The sequence below is a fragment of the Clytia hemisphaerica genome, unplaced genomic scaffold (genome assembly GCF_902728285.1).
Source record: "Clytia hemisphaerica strain Z4C2 unplaced genomic scaffold, Clytia hemisphaerica genome assembly, whole genome shotgun sequence".
NCBI lineage: Eukaryota > Metazoa > Cnidaria > Hydrozoa > Leptothecata > Clytiidae > Clytia > Clytia hemisphaerica.
Genome location: NW_027104506.1, coordinates 333,431 through 350,241, shown reverse-complemented (window position 1 = coordinate 350,241; position 16,811 = coordinate 333,431). Strand labels below are relative to the sequence as shown.

Here is a 16,811-nt window from a genome sequence, read left to right as displayed (position 1 = left end):
ATGTTTTCACGAAATGACAGCTGAAGGATGTTGTTAAAGGGTAATTAGCCTGCTCCTTCATAGCTTTAGGGTAGACGGCTGCCGCCAATAAACCATCGAGACATATACTCGAGTGCCCTAGGATGAGTTTTTTAAATATTGAAGTATTTTGGTCCCTTCAGCAGCGGACAGTTATGTTCGTATCAAGATTTAAAAGGTAAGTCATTCTTCATGATATGCACCATTGCAATGTCTTCCACGGACCCATTGGTTGCAAGTGACGTATTGACTGATTTTACGTCACTTACGACCAATGAGCTGTTGGTTCCGTGATGTAATGTCAGAAGACATTGCAATGGTGCATATTATGAATATAAAAATTACATCTATACAAGTAAAGCCGTTTAAGTTACCTTGCAAAAACAAACCGTTTAGTTCATGCCGAACCGGCTGACTTTAGGCCCAGTGAAATCCATCGAAAGACTGTCTAAAAAACATCCAGGTTATATATCGACTCAATCAATTTATCTAAAAATCTGAAATTTCAAGAGCCTCCCCTCCTTAAGGCATTGAAGAAAAATTAGAATTGTCCAATATGATAATATTAAAAACTAGAAAAATAAATAATGTTTGATATAAAATTGTTGAATATAAAAAGAAAATGAAAAACGGTCAAATATGATTAAATGTTACAGGAAATTTCTATATTAAACTATAGTTAGCCATAAGATTTGAGTCACCTTTAGAATAACAGATTGAATCTAGCCCTTTCTTTGTTTTCACATGGTATATTTTCAAAATCTTTGGATATTTTGTGTTTTCAATCCGGCGTTTGTGCGAAAACCAAGCAGGTCACACGCTTCAAATGGGATATAAGTGGCTTCATTTCCCATACAAGGGTTTCGTCTCCATCCCATTCAGAGCTTTAAAAGCATCAGTGGTAGAGCATCCGGCTACAGTTCGCATCCCAGCCGGGTCATACCAAAGATTCCTAAAATGATACTTGATGCCTCTCTGCTTGATGCTCAGCAATCAAGAGAATGATCAAGTGTAAGTGGAGCAAGAGTGACGCCCCTCCCCTACCTTCTGGTAGATAGCTATCGAAAGAGGAGCCTTCGGGTCGCCTCCGACTGCGGTGGCAGACTTACTTACTTTTAATGATAAATTAGCGTTTTAGTAATTGACTCGGATGACTTATGTTATACTGTCGCATAATCTGAGTCCTCAATCGTTTTATTTCCTCGATTTTATCCAGAGCATCATAACGTTTTGTCTTGATGGTATTAATCTCTTCTAAAAGAGTTTCTCTGTTAATCTCTAGCGAGAAATGATACTGTTCTGCTAACTCCGTTCGCGTCGTCGCATCTTCGATGACGTCAGCAAGTTCCTCCATCTCCTTAGCGACAGCTTCCATTTTATGTTGCCTGAAGACATGTCTTCCTTGTAGCGTCTCCACGCGTGCTTGCATTTCGTTTAAATCGCTGGTTAGGGATTGATTATAACCGGCCGCTTTTAGATGCCGTTTCTGGAAATCGGTTAATCTCCGACCACGCTCTTTGTACTCACTGAGTACGGAGTTATATTTCATAGTGTTACTCGATAAACGGTTTTTCGCTTGATATAATTTCGATTCTAGATTAGCAACCGTTTCCACTGTTGCGTGTGATTTTTGTCGTAAATTTTGATTGGCGGCGCAAACTTTGACTCTGTGCTCGCAAATACGTTTTGTGCGTTCGTAATCGAATTCATACTGTTCAATCTCTTGTTCGACGTGACCCCTCCTACGGTTCATAGCCGCAATTTGGAGCTTTGCTTCACGGTAACGGTGAGCGGCCACATTTTTCTCGCGCGTGAATTTTTCGTATTCTGTATCAGCTTCACGGATTTGATTTAGAAGCCAGTTGATCGATTTTGAGCATGAGATCGGATCATAAATCCCGCTTGCCGAAGCTACGGATGAGCACTCGTCACAGATCTTGTCTCTTTGGGAATGTAAAGCCTACGAAAAGGTGTGAAGTGAAGAATGAGCGTTGGATGTAGGTTAGTATTTGTTAAATTTGTAAGTGAATGTCTGTGTTAGGAGTGTGTTAGCGTGATGTTAAGATCACGGATTTTGTAGGTTAGCGTAGTGTTTGAATTTGTTAGTCTCGTGTTAGCGTGATGTTAAAGGATGTTGCGTAAGTGACGTCACAACAAGAAAGATGAGTGTGAGGAGGTCACGTGCTTTATGGTAATAATATGTGTTACAAGTGTGACATGCGTGTTCGAGTTGAATTGTGAGAATTATTCAAAAGCGAAAGTGCTTCTTGAGAAGGAAACAGGGAAATCAATTTCGTTTTGGACGGTCGGTTAGCGCCAGTTTATAATAATAGATGTTGTTTTTTAGTCAAGGTTTCTTTCCGTTAGTTGTTTTGTTAATTGAATTAGATTATCAAAAAATAGTACAAAATATGATACTTCAAATTTTATAAACAACAATCTACTTGTAGAATGTCTTAAAACAATTTCTTATCCTAAAATATACATCGAAATATCTTTAGTACTCTAGATTAAAGATCTATCCATTTTTTAGATTTCATAAGATCCCTGTTGAACTTGGTGCAAAAGTCTTGTGTGGTGCAAAGTTTATAAGGGCTGGTCTACACTTTAAAAAATAAAATCATGCAATGTAGACAAGCCTTTATAAAATTCATTTGTGCTTTTCTTTCTTGAAATAAAGATTCGGGGAAAGATGCAACATTTATAACAACAAAAAATTGATATATTACAAAAACATGCAATTTAAATGGAAGGTTTCACGTCTAACCACACAAAACCCATGATCTCAACAGGAGCTTAACTATCCAAACGAAACTTATTACATGGCAAATTTTTGCGTGGATTAATTTTCGCGGTTTTCACGATTTCCGCTATTTTTCCGAAATTTAGTACTGTACCAACGAAAAATTCAGGATTTTTGCCAAAACCCGTAGGAAAATGAAGGCAATTAGTTGAGGAAAGAATACGCAAATACCGCGAAAATTTATCCACTTAAGATAGGACAAGTCGAGCTCAAATAACGACATTCCGTTGGTTAAAGGAATAGTTTTTTCCTATGGGCACGCAACGTCTATGGACGGCTTTAAGACCTTTGGACGTCCTGGAAACGTACATTAGACGTCCAAAAGACGTTTGTGTCCATTGATAACTTAGTTCTGATAAGCCATTAATTGCAGAGACTGTGAAATCCCTACTTTATTTCCTAAGCTTCAAATAAAGTCAGCAAATCGCGAAAAACAAATCGCGATTATCATGACGTAATGTTTTATACGGAAGCACCCAAAAATAGACCGGGCGACTGCTAATAGTTTTATTGTTTCAATTTAGGATGAGTGGCGAATGCCCGGACCCTTTTTGTGTTTCCGTATAAATACTATGTCATAAATATCACGATTTCGTCCCCCCCCCCCCAGAAACAATAAAACCTTAACTACCCGTAAATAGAATACGAGAAAGACTGGTGACGAAATACTGAATCTGAAAGTAAAGAATAGCTATTGCTCCAAGCTTAAAACAAATAAGCCCCAAAGAGAACGAGTTTAAATATGTGGGAAAAGCTTCAGTTTCGAGACCAAATCACTGCCATCGAGGAAAAATTGTCCAATCTGAAGATAAGATCTTTCTTTGCTTTGCTAACAATTTTGAGATTAGCCTTTTCTCTAGTAGATGTAATCAAGAAAAGGGCCAATCCCAAAATATCAATCAAGCAAAGCAAAGGCAATCTCAGTTTTCTCCTACACAAATTTTGAACATTGGGTTTCTTATCTCGATGGCAGCTAAAAAAACAGATAATTGGATTTAGAAAACCTGTACTTACCCCAATAATTGCATTGTTGCAGTGAGCGCATTTGGGTGCGTAGTATGAATTGTAACATTTCTCGCAGAAAAGTTTGTTATTCTCCTCCACAAATGCTTGGTTTTGTAGAGACATTTGACATGATGAACAACAGAAGTGATCTGGATGCCATGTTTTACCGATAGCACTAACGAATGGTCCACTGAAAATTAAAAGAGTATAATGAACGTTTTGAAGTTTGGTTTTGAAGAGACATTTGACATGATGAACAGCAGAAGTGATCTGGGTGGCATGTTTTACCGATAGCGATAACGAATGGTCCACTGAAAATTAAAAGAGTATAATGAACGTTTTGAAGTTTGATTTTGCAGAGACATTTGACATGTTGAACAGCAGAAGTGATCTGGGTGCCATGTTTTACCGATAGCGCTAACGAATGGTCCACTGAAAATTAAAAGAGTATAATGAACGTTTTGAAGTTTGATTTTTTGAAGAGACATTTGACATGATGAGCAGCAGAAGTGATCTGGGTGCCATGTTTTAGATAGCGCTAACAAATGGTCCACTGAAAATTAAAAGAGTATAATGAACGTTTTGAAGTTTGATTTTTTGAAGAGACATTTGACATGATGAACAGCAGAAGTGATCTGGGTGCCATGTTTTACCGATAGCGCTAACAAATGGTCCACTGAAAATTAAAAGAGTATAATGAACGTTTTGAAGTTTGATTTTTTGAAGAGACATTTGACATGATGAACAGCAGAAGTGATCTGGGTGCCATGTTTTACCGATAGCGCTAACAAATGGTCCACTGAAAATTAAAAGAGTATAATGAACGTTTTGAAGTTTGATTTTGAAGAGACATTTGACAAGATGAACAGCAGAAGTGATCTGGGTGCCATGTTTTACCGATAGCGCTAACGAATGGTCCACTGAAAATTAAAAGAGTATAATGAACGTTTTGAAGTTTGATTTTTTGAAGAGACATTTGACATGATGAACAGCAGAAGTGATCTGGGTGCCATGTTTTACCGATAGCGCTAACGAATGGTCCACTGAAAATTAAAAGAGTATAATGAACGTTTTGAAGTTTGATTTTTTGAAGAGACATTTGACATGAAGAGCAGCAGAAGTGATCTGGGTGCCATGTTTTACCGATAGCGCTAACGAATGGTCCACTGAAAATTAAAAGAGTATAATGAACGTTTTGAAGTTTGATTTTGTAGAGACATTTGACATGATGAACAGCAGAAGTGATCTGGGTGCCATGTTTTACCGATAGCGCTAACGAATGGTCCACTGAAAATTAAAAGAGTATAATGAACGTTTTGAAGTTTGATTTTGTAGAGACATTTGACATGATGAACAGCAGAAGTGATCTGGGTGCCATGTTTTACCGATAGCGCTAACAAATGGTCCACTGAAAATTAAAAGAGTATAATGAACGTTTTGAAGTTTGATTTTTTGAAGAGACATTTGACAAGATGAGCAGCAGAAGTGATCTGGGTGCCATGTTTTACCGATAGCGCTAACGAATGGTCCACTGAAAATTAAAAGAGTATAATGAACGTTTTGAAGTTTGATTTTGTAGAGACATTTGACATGATGAACAGCAGAAGTGATCTGGGTGCCATGTTTTACCGATAGCGCTAACGAATGGTCCACTGAAAATTAAAAGAGTATAATGAACGTTTTGAAGTTTGATTTTTTGAAGAGACATTTGACAAGATGAGCAGCAGAAGTGATCTGGGTGCCATGTTTTACCGATAGCGCTAACGAATGGTCCACTGAAAATTAAAAGAGTATAATGAACGTTTTGAAGTTTGGTTTTGAAGAGACATTTGACATGATGAGCAGCAGAAGTGATCTGGGTGCCATGTTTTACCGATAGCGCTAACGAATGGTCCACTGAAAATTAAAAGAGTATAATGAACGTTTTGAAGTTTGATTTTGCAGAGACATTTGACATGATGAGCAGCAGAAGTGATCTGGGTGCCATGTTTTACCGATAGCGCTAACAAATGGTCCACTGAAAATTAAAAGAGTATAATGAACGTTTTGAAGTTTGATTTTTTGAAGGGACATTTGACAAGATGAGCAGCAGAAGTGATCTGGGTGCCATGTTTTACCGATAGCGCTAACGAATGGTCCACTGAAAATTAAAAGAGCTATAATGAACGTTTTGAAGTTTGATTTTGAAAAGACATTTGACATGTTGAACAGCAGAAACAACCTGGGTGAGTTGGCAGCTTAAGGTGGGTTTCGGCCGCTGAATGCGGGTTTCGGCCGCTTAAGGTGGGTTTCGGCCGCTGAATGTGGATTTCGGCCGCTGAATGTGGGTTTCGACCGCTAAAGGTGGGTTTCGGCCGCTTAAGGTGGGTTTCGGCCGCTTAAGGTGGGTTTCGGCCGCTTAAGGTGGATTTCGGCCGCTTAAGGTGGGTTTCGGCCGCTTAAGGTGGGTTTCGGCCGCTTAAGGTGGGTTTCGACCGCTTAAGGTGGGTTTCGGCCGCTTAAGTTGGGTTTCGGTCGCTGCAGCTGTTTTTCGGCCGGTCAGGCTGCTACTTGTAAAGTACTTATAATTCCAAAAAGATAAAAGTTAAGTAAATGAGTCGAAGTTCTCCAACTCAGGAGAAGGATTTGCAAAATCAGTTACATTTTGATGTTGTACCGAAAAAAAGTTCTTATTTTTACACCCCCTTCTGACAGACCCGATAGGATAGGGGTAAAAATAACGGACTGAATCTCGATGGGGATTTGAATTCCATTGTTTTCGAGCAGGAAAAGTCAGGGATTGAAAAAGTAGCACAATATCTTGCAATGGGGTTGGTTTGGGGCAGAAATTAGAGTATAATTTTCCACTTGGGACAATATTTTGGCCAATTTTTCAGTGGGATGGGGTCCCGGTGGGTCTGTGAGAAGAGGGTGTATTTTTCGCTATTTAATGAGTTGTTCGATTTCCTAAAGAAAAATTGTATCAGATGTGTATTAAAGCAAATGTTCTTGCAACTTGTACTTAATAGTTTGGCAACCAACATTATGTTCTTATATAGTTTTATTCTTATAAAAAAACGTTTGATTGACCAATCGATATTGATTGACGTAAAAGGTGATACTTTATTTTGCAAAGCTGTTCATACTCGATGTCGAAATAGAAAAATTTCGGAGGCTGATTCTTTGCTTTTAATTAATAAACAGTGGAAAATATGTAAGCTATATTAAAGGTTTTGTTTTTAAATAAGAGTAATATGGTTTGCTTACTCATCAATTTACAAGCTTTTTAATATTGGATTGACGCGGATGTTGAGCAACATTGGTCAGAAAGAGGAAAAGAAAAACGTTTTTTTGCTTATATCCGCATAATATAACAATTGGCAGACACTGTCCTGATTAAATATGTGTCGGATATGAAACGGGAACACTTATGTAAAAATAAAACCTTTAATGAAATGAAGAAAACACTGGATGAGGTCAAATTGTGAGAAGAATGAAAAATCGAGATGTCTTTTTCCCTTCAAAACAAACAACGATAAATGTAAATTAAACGGAATCAAATAAGAAATAAAAGACCCTGATCAAGTCATCTCGCCAAAAAGAGTCTTTTCATAAATCACGGTTCACGCTTTTTGAAATCATAAAGAATGCTATCACGCCAAAAAAGGCTCAATCACGCCATCACGCCCTTCACGCCACAAAAAAGCTTAATCATGCCATCACGCCATCACGCCCATCACGCCACAAAAATACTTCATCACACAATCACGCCAAAAAAGGCTCAATCACTTAAACCACTGTACACTGAGAGGCCTCAGATTGTAAAGCGATAAAAACACGTTTTGTTACAAGGACAAACTTTATAAGAACATAAGTTTTCAATAGCCAAAGTATCAAGAACAAGTACAAGAACATTTTAAGGCTGACTCTAAAACACCTGATTTTTAAGGAAAATGGACTATAAACTCACAGAATGGCAAAAATGGCAAAAAAAAGTTAAGAACATCCTAAGGCTTCAAATATTATAGATGTTCTTATAAAAAAACGTGTAGCGATTTTACTCAAAAATAGATTGATAGAACTATTTAAGGTGAAACACTAAATGTAAACTTGGTCTGAGACACACTGTCATCCAGGTTGAGGGGTTGACCAATGAGGTCAATTCTCACAAAAGTGAACCACAACTGTCAACCTGTCAATCAAACAAAGTGTCAATCAAACAAAGATGTAGGTGTTGAGAGTATTATCATTCTAAACAGATAAAAAATCCTCTTTTGAAACTATTTTTGATATCTTTTGAAAGGACGGGGACGTTTATTTGAAACACACTGTGTTCAGGGGTGCTGAATTTACTTTGCACTTAATTTTAGAAACAAAACATTTCAGTAAAAAATAACAACTATTGACAGCGGTAAAGTCAACAAAGCAGAACAAATCGAAATCGAAAATTTTATTCAAAATGGGACTCTTAATGCGTTTTAGCTGGCGATTTAGTAGGTAGAGCATCCGGCTACAATTCGCAAAGTTGTGTGTTCAACCCCCAGCCGGGTCATACTAACGATTCCAAAATGGTACTTGATGCCTCTCAGCAATTAAGAAGGGAGGGTAGATTAATTCAGAGGAAAAGAATGACGCCCTCTCTTACCTTCGGGTAGATAGCTATCAAAAGAAAAGCCTTAGGGTCGCCTCCGACGGCGGCTTTGGATCTTAAAGCAACGTTTATCTAACTTCGTAATAACGTTAAAACAACGTAAATATTGTTTTTTATAAGAACAAACTATATAAGAACATAAGGTTTCGATGCCCAAGATATTAAGAACAAGTTAAGAACATTTTAAGGCTTTGCAAACTCTAAAACACCTGATTTCTTAGGAAAATGCACAAAAATACTCAAAGAAAATGGTGAAAATAATGAAATAATGAACATATTAAGGACATTTTACGCTTAAAACCAAAAAAATTTAAGAACATCCAAAGGCTTCAAAATTTTTGAATGTACTTATAAAAATAATCATACTAACAACAGCAATAACTGTTCCTAAAGAAGTCTAGTCTGTTTAATAACAAAGTAACTGAATAAAACAAACAAATAAACACGGTCTGTAGGCTATACAAACAAACTTTGTCCCAAAAGAACAAAAGAAAGGCACCCTGCTGTGTTTCAAGCTGTGAAGAAAAAATTGATTAAGAGGGCCCCTCTCTGCTGATGTTTTCAAAACAATGGTTTATTTTTCGTTGACATGTAATGAGGGTCTTAAATAAACAGGCCAATAGAAAAAGCGCTTGTTTTTGTTAGTTATTATGTAGACTATGTAGTTAGTCCCTTAATTTTTGTTTTTCAAGTTAGTTATTAGTTGTTAGAAAAAACAACTACAAGGTTTTTCTTTATGTTTTTTTTTGGATTGAGAAAATCTTTCTTGTCAATAATAGGAAAATAATTTAAATTGTTTAATGTATATATTTGAAATGTGTTTAAAAAATTGGATTTAGCCCCTATGAAAGTCTTTGTACAATTGTATGTGCATTTGAAAAGGATAAAAAAGCGTCACTTCGAAAAAGAAAAGAAAAAGGATTAAAAGAGGCTCCCAGCGGGAACTCTGATCACGATATCACGCAATTTTTTGTTTTCAATCACGTATCGCGGCTCAAAAATCTTTCAAATCACGATCACGTTTTGACCACTCATCACGCAATCACGAAAAAAAACCTCCAAATCACGTAATCACGCTGCAAAAAAAGTCCCTAACACGTCATCACGAAAACCGCTTGGGGGCCTCTTAAAATTTGAAATCTAAAATTTGTGTAATCTCAAAATATTGATATATAAGGCCTGAAACACATCTAAGACCTTAGTCAAGTTGAGAATCTGAGTATGTTTTTGGTACACTTCTTTCCCCGTGACACTTTTTACGCTCTTTATTGTGTGCAAATTAGTGCATTTTGTATAAAAGTCTTTAAAAATTTGAATAAAAAAACTAAAAAAATTTGTATAAAAAATCCTTTGAAAAAGATCCAAAAAATTATAAGTGCCTAAGTAAGTGCAAGTACACGTTTTTTATAAGAACAAACTATATAAGAACATAAGGCTTCGATGGCCAAAATGTTAAGAACAAGTTAAGACCATTTTAAGGCTTCGGGACTCGAAAACAGCCAATTTCGTAGGAAAATGGAAACAAATACATCAAAAATGTGGAAAATAAGAACATGTTAAGAACATTTTTAGGCTTGAAACTCGAAAAGTTAAGGACCCCGGAGGCTTCAAAAATGTTGGATGTTCTTATAAAAAATAAACATGTAATAAAATTGTCGATCCTGGTGTAAAGGTTTGCGCAGTCAAAGGCTTGAAAATTAAAATATCAAACCCTGTTTTATACGAATAATAGCAAGTCGTTTGTGCACGTATTAGGTGCGCAAAATATTAGGGAGATAAATTCAACGGTACGCTGTATGGTGCTGCTGCAGCTACGAATGTGCACGATATCTCAGGGAGATAATCTAACAGTATCACGGTGCTGCAATATGCACGTGTGTTTATTGAGATAATTTTAACGTCATGACAACTGGTCTGTGTGCAACGACAACTCTGCAATAAATTAGGGAGATAATTGTTCTTTCGGGCTTATTTTTTCTTGGGCAAAAGGTCTTCCATAAGCTCGTTGAAATAGTCCCTGTGTGTGAATAAATCATAAACAATAAAAGTGAGTAATGAACTCTTCGCTCTCCTATCCATAGCGTCTCCCCTTAGGCTTGAAACAAAAGGGGATGAAAAAAAAACTTTAAGGGGAGGCCCAAAACTACAGGTGGGAACCAGAAAGTCTCTAGGAAAATGCTCAAGTTTTAAAGCAGTCAAATATGACCCTTTGGTAAAAGTCTTTCAGGTAATTGGGAACCCGAAAGTTTTTAAAAAGATTTTCGAAAAAAGTTAAAAATCGAGATGAAGGAATGAAGTGAGTAAACAAAATATCACCCGTAAAATCTCAACGAGAACCAATTCAGAGGCAAAAAATGTCAATATTTGTATTCCTTATGTCACCCATTCGCATCACATATTAAAATGACAGAAGGAGTCCCGATATAATAATCATTAAAGGATTATTAGGTCTGAGAGAAAATTGTCCTGAATGAAGAACGCCTTTGGGTAAACCACATAAACACATAGTTTTGAAAACACCAGCAAGGTCAATGAAAGTTAAAAACCGCCTAGACGGTTTTCTAGGTTTTCACCTGCTAGCAGATCTAATACATTCTAACATCTAAAAAGATTTTCGCCATGATTTGACATTTTTATACCTTATTACATGAATATTACTAGTCTATCTATCAAAACGAATTGAAAAATTTCGTGTTAATAAAAACCATCTTAATTTTAAAACCAGCCGTGATGTCCATGAAAAATTCGTGTTAATTTCAGATCGTGCACATTTCAAGGCCGTTAAATACTTGCCTAGTAATATTTGTGTAATAAGGTATGTCCCTATCTAAATAAAACTCTTTTATCTGATAACGGCTCTTCTTTACTTCCTGTAGCCAAGTTAAATATACTAGGAACTAAGCTTTAACTACTTAAATTGATCTAGTTTTAGAGCTGACTAGTTTTCATTCTGTTTTCAATCCTCGTCATCAACAGTGCGATCCGAATGTCAAGAAATTCAAACAAACTAAAATATGAGGTGAATTTAGAAAACAACATGGTGGAATAGCCGACTTCAATACTAGAAAACACTTCCACGGGAAATCTGTGGTGAGCAGTTAGTCTATCTGACTGTAAAGTAATAATGATATAAGTACTAGCTCTGAAATTCAAAAAGCCACAAACTTTTAAAATTAGAAGTCAAACGCTTAACCATTGTTTTCATTGTTATGAAATCTCTTCAATCTCTCTCACTTTTCTAAAACCATCAGAGAGGAGATCACAAAATACAGATGACGCTCTCATAGTGTCCACCCTTCCCCCTTTAAAAGGGGGGGGGGTTGGCAAAAATGCCAAAAGGGGGGAGCACAACCCGTTTTGAAAATCAAGGGGGAAATTAGATGCGAATGAGGGAGGGGGGCAAAGAGGTTTTTCCAAATTTAGGGGGTTTTAAAGGGGGGAGGGCAACCAGAATATTTCAAAATCTCAAGGGGGGGGGCAACTAACCCACTAGGACACTATGGCTCTCTAATTGAACGTTCGACTATTAATTATTCGATACACTCCACTATTCGATTATATTGAAAGCCACCGTCTTCAAGAAACTCTCATAAACGACGCTTCCTTATTCGATATATTCCTACCCCCTTGAAAATCGAATAAGAGAGTGCCAACTGTGCTTCTGATCTTCTCTTCCAAAAACTGACAACAAAAGCTAATCAGAAATGAGAACTCGAAATACTTACTCTAGTGGTTGATCACATGCACTGCACGATAAATCACTTTGACCGTTCGTAGCTTGAGCGGGTGCGCTTTTGGGCTGTTGTGGTGCCACTGGAGCGGGTGTGTAAGGTTGTTGTGGTGCCGCTGGGGCGGGTGTGTATGCTTGTTGAGGTGGAGCTATAGAAAAGAAATCATATAAATTAAAGAAGCCTTGTAAATTGTTTGTGGATAGTTTTTTAGTATATTACTATTATTCCCTAGGTTTTTCGCCTTTTTTGACATTGTAAGGTTCTTGAACCAATGAAGTTAAATTAAAAAGTAATACACCAAATTTTAAGTTAGGTTTTCCTCTGAATGATTTCGGAACAACCTTTGAAAAATCTTTCTGCTACTGCCTGAAATATCAAGTCAAAGAGGGCAACTTATTTCTGGCACACGAGGTGATGATTATGCTAGAATAAAAATAAATGACACATAGAAAGAAAGTTTATAGGGACCTTTATAAGAGATATTTTCACGAAATTTTGGAATCGGGATATTGTGGTCCTTTAATACGAGAGGAATTTTTTCGGTTTCGATTATACACTTTTTCGACCGTAGCCGGCAATTTCCGCGCGGGCATTTTTTGTCCCTTTTACCACCCTAAAACCGTCCCAGTCTTTTTTTCGCAACTAGAGACAATAGAAAAAAGGATTGGATCGAGTTTAAGGTGGTAAATTAAATAATAAAGTGGCACGCGCCTGACCGCGCGACTACCGTCGAAAAGGTGTATTTTGGGAAGATTTTTGAAGCTGAGATATTTTTGTTACCTATCTTAGAGAGATTTTACCTTTTCTAGACTATTTCTACCTCATAGTTTTTTCATTTCATTACCGAGACAGGGATGTCAAGATAAAGAGACGTTACCTGCTGGTCCTGATGGTGGAGCGTAGGACTGTAGCTTGTAGGTAGGGGCTGCTGACGGTTGGGAAGCCCCTCCTGAAGGTGTAAAAGGCTTCGGTGAACGGTTGGCAGCGGGGTCGAATACTCCGGGGGAAGTTTTTGAAGGACTCTGCGGTTGATAGCCACCAGCTGAGCTACCTTGACTGCTTACACTTGAGGTTCGGGAGGGTGACTGTTGTTGCTGGGGTGGCTGCCAGCTACCTATAGATGGAAAGCAATGGAGATATTAAATTGAGTGGTCAAAGCAAGGTTCTTCGTCTCAGGTGGAAATTGACTTTCAACAGAAAGTTTGGCAATATTTTTCATAGTGTTGAAATTGGAGACAGAGAGACTATATTGAAAGTAAAACTATATGGAGAGGAATACGGGGAAGGGTGTATATGGACAAAATCCAATCTTGATTTTCACAACTCGTTTCATTATCCATTTCCGGGCCGATGACGGCAAATACCGTCATGAGAGCTTTCCATTTCTCTGCCGAGTTCTTTTTATATTTTAAAGATGTTTTCAATAATTATACATTTTTCAACTCAAAGTAAATACTGATCACTTATATTTGTCATATTTTTCAGAAATAAAGCTAATGCCGACATTTGGTAAATAGGTCGGTCAAACCTTAAAAAACGCACGTAGTTAAAGGGTTAGGTTTAAATCTGCTTAGAAGAATAAAGTTTTCATTTTTCATACTTGCAACAGATTGTGGAGCAGGCTTGTTGTAACCAGGTGAAGGTGGTTGTTGTTGTGATGGTTGCCAAGACGCTGGTTGTGGCGGCTTGTTGTACGTTTGTTGTTGTGGCAGTTGCTAAAGAACAAGGTGTTATTGACAATTAAGAATTTTTAACCTACTTTCAAGAAAGATACTGTATTGATACCAATACACATATGAACCCTTGACTGGAAAGACGGGTTCTAAGGGTCTGGTATTTGACAGTTAAGAATTTTTAACCTACTTTCAAACCTTGATTTTCTCAAGAAATCGACTTTCTTTATTTATTTGAAGAAAGAAACTGTATTGATACCAATACACATAGAAACCCTTGACTGCAAAGACTGGTTCTGAGGGAGCTGGTAATGAATTTACAAGAAAATGACGTCAAAGTTCTTTGTTTTTTGAGAATGTCAATGCAACGGCGTCAGATATCTTTCTCAGGCTTTAAAGGTTGCCAGGTGTATTCATGATAAGCACCATTGCAATGTCTTCCAAGGACCCAACAGCTGATTGGTTACAAGTGACGTATTGACTTACTTTACATCACTTACAACCAATCAGCTGCTGGGTCCGTGATGTAATCATAAGACATTGGTGCATATCACGAATTGTGATAAAAAATGATGAAAAGTCAAATATTTACTTGAGCAGGGCTTCCTTGTTGGTAAAGTTTCGAATTCGGGTTCAACACTTCTCCAGCATTTACGGCGGGCGGTGGCGGCCCTTTAGGGGCGATATAGCTTGACCCTGATGATTTGAAAGATGGAGCACTGGCTCTACCGACTCTGAAGTTTGGTCCAGTTGGGCCACTGTAGCCGCCGGTTTTTGGTGCCGGTGTGAAGGATTGTCCGGCGTATACGGGTTGGCCGCGGTCTTGTTTTTGTTGATCGAATACGGTTCGGGCTTGATCTAAAAATAGAAATTTGTGGAAAAAATAGCAACACAGAAGAAAATGAAAATTTTTGATCAGTGTACACCAGCATTAAAGTTTTCCAACGTTGGTAATTAAAGTCTGTTCGCTTTAGGCGCGTACTGTTTTTGTTATTGCATCGAAAACATGTCAGCGTTATCGACCGCCGGAGGCGGTTTCTTTCATAGTGGTACGCTAATCTCGTTTTGCCTTGGCTCATTACTTTGTCTACCATTTACTTTCGGTTTATTTAACTAGATTACCCAGGTGTTTCTCTTTTTTTTCCCTGAATGTCTTTTATTCATAATTGAATAATCGAGACATGAAAAATGACTATATTGTAATCTGTTTTCAATAAATAATCTAAAATGTACTGGAGATAACATATAGGCGTTCATAAAGTGCGCGCGCTCTTTCGCGACCGTGATGCGTGATGCATGATGGAAGGCGGTCGTTTCAGTGTGGTTTACATGCACACTGTGACCTAGTTAGAGTAAAAGATTAAAAAAACAGAAGCTGATTTTTTCTACACCGGGTGTCTCTGAAAAAACTTCCCCTGTTTGATTCGAAATTGCGAAAAAGTGAAAAAATATATTTACTTGATTTTTTCGAAATCGTTTAGAGGAGGGTTTAACTTAAATTTTGGTGTATCAAACTTTAAAATTGCCTCATTAGACCAAAAGTTATGACAAAAAGAGTAAAAAATCTTTTTTCAAAAAGAGCGAAAAAAGACGAAAAAACAGGGTATCAAATCTTTTGTTAGAAAAAAAGACACTCAAATAGACTCGCTAAGCTTTGGAAACTTTTGGAAAAATTTGGATAAAAGTTTGTTTAAAACTGCATGCTCATTAATGAATCCAAAAGGAGCTCTAAATTGGCAATAAAAATCATTAAAAACGAATAATAAAACAAAAAAGATGCACAGAAGACCGAAAGTAAAACTTTACTGTCAATAAAGTACAGTGTTTTCTTGTCTAATTTGATACCCTGTTTTTTCCTCTTTTTACGCTCTTTTTGAAAAAAAAATTTTTACTCTTTTTGCCATAACTTTTGATCTAATGAAACAATTTTAAAGTTTGATATACCAAAATTTAAGTTAAACCCTCCTCTAAACGATTTAGATAATATTAAGCTAATATATTTTTTCAATTTTTCGCAATATTGAATCAAACAGGGGGAAGTTTTTTCAGAGACACCCGGTAGAAAAATAAATTTCACAAAATGAACCAAAAGCAGCTTCTGTTATTTAATCTTTCACTGAAGATGTATGGAGAGATTGATCAATGTAATTAGAGTAATTCACTTGAGCATGGTTTCCACATAATAACAAGAAAGAATGTACACTTTAAAGCGAATGAACTTGCTTCCCTTTGTAAGATTATATATTTATACCTATTTACTTAGTTGATAGTAAAAGTTGATCAAAATCTTTTTTGTAAGAACGTGAGAACAAAATCTGACGGGAGTTACGAGCAAAAATTCGAAAAAATAATGATTTTAAGTCGATTTCAAATCCTTCAATAAGACCAATGAATCATATGAAAAAGATTTTAGTAGTCACAAAAAAAGATTCAACTAATCTTTTTTCATTTGAGACGAAAAATTTATTTTACTCGGCAAATTAGGCAAGATTCTTGAAGTTTTGGCGAATTATGCAGAATTTCGAGACGGAAAAGTACTTTTACTGACTTCACTGAGGTGAAAACCCATTGGAAACGGAAAAACTTTTAACACTGTTATAAAGAAAGCAATATATACCTCCATCACCAGCATCGGTCAATTGTTGCAATCGTTTGAATGTTCCCGATTGTGCTTTGGGTCCGTTGTCATCGAAACCATATGAGTTGGGTGCACCACTTCCAGCGTTTGAACCCATCAACTCTGGTGGTGGCGGTGGGAGGTCTGGAAAAAAGGCGGAAATATTATTATTACTATTACAAATCTTGGAATCTCTATAACTCGAACCCGTACGTGGAAAGCAAATTTGTTTGAGCTTAGGAAATTTCGAGTTATGGTGTAAGATTTATAAGGCAATGTTATTTTGACCGTAAGGACTATTTCATTAAATTTTAAGGAGATTTTCCTAGTTAAT

The 16,811-nt window shown here is 36.9% G+C and overlaps 2 protein-coding genes across 10 annotated transcripts in view; one reads left to right on the top strand and one right to left on the bottom strand.

The window, feature by feature from the left end:
- Positions 1 to 16,811, top strand: part of LOC136821844 (uncharacterized) — a 386,618-nt gene that overhangs the window by 303,004 nt on the left and 66,803 nt on the right. The window lies entirely within an intron of this gene.
- Positions 1 to 16,811, bottom strand: part of LOC136821847 (LIM domain-binding protein 3-like) — a 39,509-nt gene that overhangs the window by 4,846 nt on the left and 17,852 nt on the right. For 3 of the 9 annotated variants that reach the window (XM_067078086.1, XM_067078087.1, XM_067078084.1), the window contains 6 exons: positions 16,478 to 16,621; positions 14,453 to 14,718; positions 13,788 to 13,902; positions 13,065 to 13,301; positions 12,182 to 12,335; positions 3,836 to 4,016 (listed from right to left, as the gene is read on the bottom strand). In XM_067078086.1, coding sequence (XP_066934187.1) covers positions 3,836 to 4,016; positions 12,182 to 12,335; positions 13,065 to 13,301; positions 13,788 to 13,902; positions 14,453 to 14,718; positions 16,478 to 16,621 — 1,097 coding nt within the window. Of the gene's footprint in view, positions 1 to 509; positions 1,979 to 3,835; positions 4,017 to 5,260; positions 5,844 to 9,701; positions 10,474 to 12,181; positions 12,336 to 13,064; positions 13,302 to 13,787; positions 13,903 to 14,452; positions 14,719 to 16,477; positions 16,622 to 16,811 lie in introns of those variants that run through there. The other 6 variants (XM_067078082.1, XM_067078083.1, XM_067078081.1 and 3 more) reach the window with 5 other exon arrangements.